The 9,963-nt window shown below is 32.0% G+C and overlaps 1 protein-coding gene across 1 annotated transcript; it reads right to left on the bottom strand.

The window, feature by feature from the left end:
* Nucleotides 1-2,051: 2,051 nt before the first annotated feature.
* On the bottom strand, nt 2,052-9,857 carry LOC127732897 (39S ribosomal protein L55, mitochondrial-like). The gene is made up of 3 exons (XM_052242091.1): nt 9,820-9,857; nt 5,717-5,921; nt 2,052-2,221 (listed from the first exon to the last, which is right to left on the bottom strand). Exons 1-3 carry the CDS (start codon nt 9,834-9,836, stop codon nt 2,066-2,068), a joined length of 378 nt encoding a protein of 125 aa, XP_052098051.1. The 5' UTR covers nt 9,837-9,857; the 3' UTR covers nt 2,052-2,065.
* Nucleotides 9,858-9,963: the final 106 nt, after the last annotated feature.

The raw sequence follows: 9,963 nt of genomic DNA, 5'->3' as shown, positions 1-9,963 counted from the left end.
ACTTGGCTTATAACTCATTTAACCCAAGAAAAAAATATAGTTTTTTACACAATCTATGAACTATGAAAATAATGTCAAGGACAACTGACATGTAAGACAGGCACTTCATAACATTATGCATCTATACAAGATATGAGGTATGCAGGTCTTCTACCTTCTGAAATATAAAGCTTTATATCACTACATGTACTTGTTGTTGCAGCTGTCAGATTATCATCACTATTTCTTGCATTCTGAGACATTAATCCCAGGTGAGACAAAAACCATTAACATATTCAAACAACACAACACACCATAACATATCAATCTGAAAATATGATTTAACCAAAAACAACCAAAATTTCAAACAATGCACCATAACAATCTTAAATGAAAATAAAATTGGTCTAATATTAACATAAACTGTTGACACAGAGAAGTGTCTTGTCTTAATGTAATAGACTATTTTCATATGTTGACTTTTGACTCTAGGGTATATCATTTTTCAAAGTTACAAAGTCAATAGACCATGACTGAGGGGTGTGGTCAAATAACCTCTGTGGAAATGAGATTTGCAAATTCTAAATATATAAGTGCAACTTTTAGTTAGTTTAATCATATCTAAACATAACTTTCTAACTACTGTATCAGGTGTGTAATAATAACTTTCAAAGCAGTAAATTTTAAAGGCATTAATTACATTTAATTTCATTCTGACCATGTTTCAGGTCAATTTCATATACCATAAATGTTTCCAAAAGAGGCAACAGTAGTTTACCAATGTTCGAAACTCAAAAGTCTATTTTGAATATACAAACCAAGACATCAAAACTTTCATCATTACCCTCAAAAGTGTCAAAGATGATTTACCTAGAGCTTTCGTGTTATTTAGATAATAGACATGAACATATTTGCCAAGAAAATCACAATTCTCTTTGAGAATAAATTAAAACCACAGGAGTGTAAATTGTCTTGCTATTATTAAAGCTTTTAAAAACAAAATGATCATTTCACAAAAGACTCTGAATTTTGTATACTGTGAAAGTACTTTTATTCGTGGGGTACCAATTTTCGTTGTTTTAGTGGATGGCTTTATCCACGAGTTTAAGTGTCCAACGAAATCAAGACATGGAAAGATCCCAATTACTGTAGGTTTGATCTGGGACATAATATATTATGTATATATAGTCCCAGGTTTGATTACATAGATATGGGCATATGATCTAGAGAATACATTTGAATATCAGCAAACACACTATGAACTATATATACAACCTCAGGCATGATTTTACCCATTTAATCTTTAAAAAGCCTGTATGACTTTTAACCATTTGATTCTCATGAAAAATTTGTTTTGATCGATAAAAGTCAGACTTCCGGTGATGAAATGCGATGATGAAGGGTTCATTTTATCTCCTCATAATTCTCATACGACAAAATAATCATATTTGGCTTCCTTTTTTATTTCATTAGAATTAATTATACAATTCAAAGTACATTTGTAGCAATGTTGTATGTAACCGTTTTCTTTAAATGACATGTTTATGGCCCAATTAACACCTTTGGTGAACGTTAATCTGTTGATCAATCAATCTTGGGTTAATGAATTAGTGTCATCACTTCTGATTACACTATGCCACTATTAAAATGTTTACTTTGCAATTTCCTTCAATCGAGGTGATTTGTAAGGATAGATTAATCAGCTTATTTCCGAGAGCAATTATTTTATTAAAAGTTGATGTATGTTGTCAGTAATGAAAGACGAACAAGTAATTGAAAATGAACACCTTATTTTGCAATGTTCAACAAATTATCATAAAATAATATATGATTATTTTCATGAGTATTCATTTCAGATGGCATCAAATTCTTCACCACATTTTTTTTCTTATGAAAAAAATAAAATCCACGAATTTAAGAACCCACGAATATGTAAATTTTGCTCAAACCACGAAAATTGATACCCACGAATAAAAGTACTTTCACAGTAGTTATTGTCTACCTCAACAGAATTTGCAGTATGTGAAAAGCACAAATAAGAACTTGCTACATCTGAAATACTAACAAGGTAGTATAGTAAATAATTTTATTTTTTCTTATTTTTCCATAAATACTGATATTTGTTCATACTAAAGTCATCTTCATTCCCATCATCTTTCACTTCTATTTTCCTTATCTTTGTCCTTCTTTTCAGTCTCTTTTTCTTTTCTTCTTCAGACAATGTTTCCAGATCTAATGGCAACTGTAAATAACCATCAGAACAATGATAAAATTGAGAATGGAAATGGGGAATGTGTCAAAGAGACAACAACCCGAATAAAGAGCAGAAAACAGCCAAAGGCCACCAATTGGTCTTCAACACAGCGGGAAAATCCTGCACCCGGAGGCAGTTCACAATAGTATCATTAATTATATCAAACCTTTATATATCCACAGTAGTTCAAAATAATTTTAACACAACTATAACCTTAAAATAAGGCATTAAGACTTGTCAGTCAGTTAATCTTTAGTTATTACATGCATAGTTTTGAATGACAAGTCTGTTTCTAAAAACCTAAGAAGAAATAGTACAATAGAATTCATTTCTGTGGTATAATTGTATACTGACTATATATTTTACAATTGAGCAACTTTTTTAAGTTTATAATGTCAAGGATTATATGCAAATATTCAAGGTCGTCTAGGTCTTTGTTTACATATATTTGTTTTAAAAAATGCAGCACACATACTGAAGAGACCTTATTAAAGGAGATATATTAAAACTGGCATTATATTTTATATTTCCCCTCAGGGGACTTCATGAATCAAAACTTGGTGGCTGTGGCCTACATTATCCAGACTAACAGAGTTACTTGACAATCTATCAATATTTACTGAACTCTATTATGATGATGGTCATTGTTAAATTTCATTTCTTTATAATAAAAAATTCTTTCAAAAATAGGTTCAAGATTGATGAACTTGTGTTTTCTGAGAAACAAAATGATTATTCATAATTTTGTAAGACTTCTCAAAATTTTAAATGATAAAACTTTATCAATGTTTTCTTAAAATGAATAACAACATAACAATTATCGTAATAATGTAAAAAAACTATTCATGTCTTTGTGTAGTTTTATCAGTAGTAACTTATCATTATAAACAATAAACGAATACTTTCTTTGATAATATGCCTGTAATTGTCCTTAATTTATTGTTATTGTCTACCCTGTCTCATCAGTTTAAATAAAATTTTCTTCATTTCTACCACTGATTTTTAATCTTTCTTTAAATAAACTGTTAACACAGAGATATGTCTCACCTATTTGTTATTTGGATAATGCAAATGTTGAAATTAAAATAGCAATACTTTAACATACAAGTTATGGAAATATTCAAAGTCAATGAACCATGACTGAAGGTACAGGGCTAAACAATCATCATGGAAATGAGATGCGCCAATGCTAATACAACTGCATACCAAAGACCATCTAATCACAAACTAATACATGTAAACTAAGCAAAAGTTTCAAAGTCAATAGACCATGACTGAGGGGTAAGGACCAAATATTATCCATGGAAATGAGATGTGCCAATGCTTATACAACTGCATACCAAATATCATTGACCTACCATTAGTGGTTCACCATAAACTAGACCTAATCACAAACTAATACATGTAAACTAAGCAAAGTTTCAAAGTCAATAGCCATGACTGAGGGGGCAGGGCAAAATAATCTCCATGGTAATGAGATGTGCCAATGCTAATACAACTGCATACCAAATATCATTGACCTACCACTAGTGATTCACCATAAACTAGACCTTTAAACTAGCATTCTGAGAGTATTGCATGGCAATACATAGTCCCCTACCGGGTAAAAATTCATTACACTGGAACAAAATGCTAACTGGTTATATAACTTGCCATGGTGTGGAAAACTGATTATATGAGTGAATTTTTCAAGTCCAAGGACCATAACTCTGCACAAAATTATTAGACCGAAACAAAAATTTGAACTTGATCTGTAACTTGTCATGATAAAACTATATACCAATTATCAATCAATATCGTATAAGCATGATGAAAAAAATATTAGATATGATTAATAGTTCTCTAAAATTGGATATGATGTAATACAATGTATATCTATTTTCAAATTATAATCAAATATAATTAATAGTTCCAAATATTTTTTCTTTCATTTGTCACAAACTAATATAGATTTGTAACTTATCTATAAAATGTCAACAACTTTTATCTACACAATGTAATGTATTGAAATATATACATAATAAAAATAGATTATTATCTAATTAAAGGATTTCTCTTCATAATTTTTTTTTATATATATAGCATTCAGAAAATTAGTTTATACTAAATAACTAACAAACCTGCCAAAAAATTCTTCAAATAATTGAACAAAGAATGTCTTTTAAAAAATTAGTTATCTCCCTTTCTACAGAAATATGGTTTAACATAGTACTCTAACATTAGATATGGTCCAGAGTTATGGTCAATAACTCTGGATTAAATCATCAGACAGGAACAAAATTTGAACTTGATCTATAACTTGTCATGATAAAACTATATACCAAATATCAAATCAATATCTTCAAGAACGAAGAAAAAAAGTGTGGAAAGCTGATTTGCCGGACTGACAGAAGGACAGACAGACGGACAGAAAGACGGAGTGCAAACCTAAAGTCCCCTTCGACTTCGTCGGTAGGGGACTAATTATAAACTAATACATTGTTGACGCCGCCGACGCCGGAAACAGCATACCTATGTATCGCTTTTTGACTCCGTCAAGGCGAGACAAAAACTAGAGAATCTATAAATTTGTTATTTCCTAATTGTAAGTAACAATACAAATGATTGAAAATGTAGTGAATAATTTGGTTTTTGTTGTAACTATGAGTGATATTATAACAGGTCTGTTAGGGTTGAAATAGCCAACTGGAATAACCATTGCTTGAAAATCACCTCCACATAAATAGAATGGTTTCTTGCTTAATGCAAAATGAGTATAATTCACATGTACACGTATACCTAACAACAAATTATTTTCATTTACCTGTGTTTAAAGTTATTGCAAATGGCTGATATTTTTGTTCGAGCATATTGTTTTTCTTTAATTGTTTAACATTTCATACCGATATAACATGTTACTTTTAATATTCTTCCCTTAGTTTATCTATTTTGTATTTACATTGTATCATAGGTCAAATTTATTTGTTCAGTGTATGTTCAATAGTGTTAATATGTCCTTTGATTGAGTTAAGCTATTTCAGTTGATATTTTATAGTGTGTCTTTCTATGTTGTGATATTACACTATTGTTTCAGAAAAAGGGTGAAGGTTTGGTACCATTAAAACGTTTAAACCCACTGCATTTGTTTGCACCTGTCCTAAGTCAGGAATCTGATGTTCAGTAGTTGTCGTTTGTTGATGTGGTTCATAAGTGTTTCTCGCTTCTCGTTTTTTATATAGATTAGACCGTTGGTTTTCCCGTTTGAATGGTTTTGCACTGGTAATTTTTGGGGCCCTTTATAGCTTACTGTTCGGTATGAGCCAAGGCTCCGTGTTGAAGACCGTACTGTGACCTATAATGGTTTACTTTATAAATTTTGACTTGGATGGAGAGTTGTCTCATTGGCACTCATACCACATCTTCTTATATCTATATACATGCATTGTTACAATTATTTGATTTTCACAATCATCATATCATTGGCAAATATGTGACAGAAATTACCTTTATTATTCTTCTAGGTTCATGATATCTGATATTAATTGTTGCTCCATCTGGTAATACTAAAGTGGTAGGATACATTTGTCTAAAGATAGATCTCTTCACACGACATACAGATGTTCTATTGGAATTCTGACGACTTGAGATCATTACAGTCTGTAGTGGTAAGTTGAAGAAGGAACATTTTTGACAAAGGGATAATGTGTTCCTGGAAATAAAAGACATTATAATACTTCATTCTTGTGTGCAGAAATTAAGGGGATAAAAAATAAAGTTGTAAGTTAAATAAAAGATTGAATAATGAATGTAAGAGTGAAAAATTTTACTTAAGCATAAGTAGTGCATTTCTATCTATATACCCCAAAAATTGCAAATAAAACTTCATATAACTTGCATATAACTTAGGTTATATGTCTTGATGTTTCAATGTCTCAACCCTATTGAGAGAAAGTTTCAGATTATAGTAATCTTCATCTGACTCTCAAAATTTCTTGTGACATCATCTCCTCCTTTATTTTCGGTTCAGAATTTTATGATGGAAAGATTGCAAACCAAATGTAAATTCTGAAAACCATGTTAGATTTTTTAATTAGGGTCACAACTTAAATTGCATGTCTCCAATAACAACCTTAAATCAAAAACTATAGGATATTTTTATTATACCGAAAGAAGCATATTATTAAATGGCAGAAGGGTTGAATTGGGTCATTTATCATCCACTACTAAACTTCTGGAATTCATTAGGTAACACCTGCCTCATACTACAACAGTGGACAGTGCTCACAAACTGATATATCCTGCTCCCCAATTTGAATAAATATGGCGAACAATGTCCTGCCTAGCCCAAAATATAGGGCACAGCTCTCTCTCGTCCCTTTTGTGCACCCTTGTCCTTTCTTTTCACACCTAGACATTTTTCTTTTCTGAAGGAGAAAAATGCTGTTCTATGCCAAAATAAACTGTTGATGCAGAGATATGTCTGACCTGTCAACAGAAAATTCAGAAAAAAACAATCCGATGGACAGAACATTGCTTATTAATTCAAAGTTTCTGGAGTGGACCATGACTTAGAGAGCAGCACTTCAAAATGGTCGTCAAAAGAGATGTACTGATAGTTGACTTAATGACAGTCAGTGTTGTCTTCGGGCCAAGTCAACGCAAATAGACCTGAGCTATTTATAAATACAAAACTCACTCTAATCTAACACTAACCATACCTAATCCTAACTCAAGACCTTACCCTAAAACCTAAAACTACCCTAGATCTATTTATCTATCTATCTATACTATTGATCTGCAGTGGAAATCCATAATGCAGATACTGCTGTGCAAACATCAACCTGCATGTTCAGTATTTACACGTGCAATTAACATTAGATCTAACCCTTATCTAATCCTAACTATAAATAAACCCAAACCCTAAAATACTGGGACCCCTATTGGAAAAATATCCTTGGCTCAACTGCTTTCTGACCTATATGGACCATAAAATGCTAGACAAAATTTGTTTCTGAGAAAAGAAAGAATATTAAAAAAATTTGAAAGACTTTCATAAGCAAAAATCTTGTGTGAATATGGGACAATAGGATTATTTGTAACTTGGAATCTATCCAAAGAAGGGCCACTAAACTTGTTAAGGATATAAATCATTTAAGTTATGAGGATAGATTACGTTCATTGGGATTGCCAACATTGGAATATCGTCGAGACAGAAACGACACGATTCAAGTCTACAAAGCATTACATGGTATTGATGATATCAACTGGATGAATCTATTTACTTTAGCACCATCTAATACAACTAGAGATCACTCTTTAAAACTATTTAAGGAACAGTGTAAGACAACACATAGACTAAATACTTTTTCAATTAGAGTAGTGGATCAGTGGAATAACCTGTCAGATTTAACAGTGACGGCAAAGACTTTGAATAATTTTAAGTCTGCGTTAAATGGCGAAAACTGAAACCAGGATAAATTTATAAGTTGGTGTTAATTGTTAATCCAGGATATTCCACACTCCGGCTTTCCCGTAATCGGAAGAAGAAGAAGAAGTAGCTACGCACACCTATATAAGTTTTTATTTTTCAATAAGTATAATAAGAACATTTGTTGTTCGACCTGTTAGTCAAATGCATTTTGTTAAAATATACTTTCTCACTTTTTTGGTCTTTTGGAAAATGTTGTTTGTGCTGTATTTAGACCCCTCTACCAAGAAATTTGTTTTGCATGCACACGTATAAAAATTGCGGTTTTTATCCAACGCAATCATAGGTTTGAACGTTGTTTTCAATTTAGACTTGTTTATATTTTTTCGTTTGGGCTTGTATTATATTTGCCTTCGGGTTTATATAATCCATTCATCCTATTTCGACTCTTCAAAATTCAAGAGCCATTCCTAAATTGAGGAAAATTATATGGTCTTCCAAATACCGTTTCAATTCCTAACATCACTGAAGAGACATTAATTGTCGAAATCCGGATATGGTGTATAAATTTTTGCACCTCATGTTTGCGGTATACCATCTTTTCCCGCAAGTTTATTGTTTTCTGTTTGGTATTTAATTAATACTTAAGATCCATTTTGTTACATCTGGTGATCCGTTTATTTGGCAATAGCCATGGCAGTCAGCAGGGTTTAAGAACATCCGTTGTTCGACTTGCTAGTCAAATGCGTTTTGTTAAAATATACTTTTTCACTTTTTTGGTCTTTTGGAAAATGTTGTTTGTGCTGTATTTAGACCCCTCTAACAAGAAATTTGTTTTGCATGCACGCATATAAAAATTGCGGTTTTTATCCAATGCAATCATAGGTTTGAACGTTGTTTTCAATTAAGACTTGTTTATATTTTTTCGTTTGGGCTTGTATTATATTTGCCTTCGGGTTTATATAATCCATTCATCCTATTTCGACTCTTCAAAATTCAAGAGCCATTCCTAAATTGAGGAAAATTATATGGCCTTCCAAATACCGTTTCAATTCCAAACATCACTGAAGAGACATTAATTGTCGAAATCTGGATATGGTGTATAAATTTTTGCACCTCATGTTGTCGGTATACCATCTTTTCCGCAAGTTTATTGCTTTCTGTTTGGTATTTAATTAATACTTAAGATCCATTTTGTTACATCTGGTGATCTGTTTATTTGGCATTCGCCATGGCAGTCAGCAGGGTTTAAGAACATCCGTTGTTTGACCTGCTAGACAAATGCGTTTTGTTAAAATATACTTTTGCACTTTTTTACGCGTGCATGCAATACAAATTTCTTGGTACAGGGGTCTAAATACAGCACAAACAACATTTTCCAAAAGACCAAAAAAGTGAAAAAGTATATTTTAACAAAACGCATTTGACTAGCAAGTCGAACAACGGATGTTCTTAAACCCTGCTGACTGCCATTGGCGATTGCCAAATAAACTAATCACCAGATGTAACAAAATGGATCTTATTAATTAGTTTAATACCAAACAGAAAACAATAAACTTGCGGAAAAGATGGTATACCGCAAACAAGAGGTGCAAAAATAAGTACACCATATCCGGATTTCGACAATTAATGTCTCTTCAGTGATGTTAGGAATCGAAACGATATATAATTCGTCTAAATAACAGCCCAACAATGTTAGATCTGTAATTTGCAGAAGCAAATTTTTGTTCTTCCCTGGCCAGGATTCGAACTCATGCTACTGAGATATTGTGGCACCAAATCGCCTTGCACTGTGCTCGGCACGCAAGACCACTCGACCACCTAGGCTCGATAAAATCAAACTTTCGGTGGCCGGGTGATACCTTTCTATATATATACAAGTCTAAATTGAAAACAACGTTCAAACCTATGATTGCGTTTGATAAAAACCGCAATTTTTATACGTGTGCATGCAAAACAAATTTCTTGGTAGAGGGGTCTAAATACAGCACAAACAACATTTTCCAAAAGACCAAAAAAGTGAGAAAGTATAGTTAAACAATATAGGGATATATTATGAGATGAGAAATTTCATTACGACATTCCAAGATGAGGGGTCAGTAGAGCCATGGCTTAATTAAGGACCCAAAGATAAAGGTATAAAGGAATTAACAGATGAAAAAGTTTGTTGTCATTTCACCTCAGTAAGGCAGCCATGTTTGTATTTTCTCTACTTCCGGTATCATATCATTGCAAAAAAATCGTTATATGCTCAAATTAGTGTACATATTCTTATCTAGTTATGATAGAACTGTTTTTTTTAAATAAGTATCATACCGAAAGA

This window comes from Mytilus californianus, unplaced genomic scaffold, assembly GCF_021869535.1.
Source record: "Mytilus californianus isolate M0D057914Y unplaced genomic scaffold, xbMytCali1.0.p SCAF_1, whole genome shotgun sequence".
NCBI lineage: Eukaryota > Metazoa > Mollusca > Bivalvia > Mytilida > Mytilidae > Mytilus > Mytilus californianus.
This window is presented reverse-complemented; position numbering and strand designations above follow the sequence as displayed.

Excerpts from the sequence above, each read along its gene's own strand:
- LOC127732897 (XM_052242091.1), bottom strand. Across the intron at positions 2,222-5,716 it reads AACCTAGAAGAATAATAAAG|TTGCCATTAGATCTGGAAAC; the intron begins GTAATTTCTGTC and ends GGTTATTTACAG.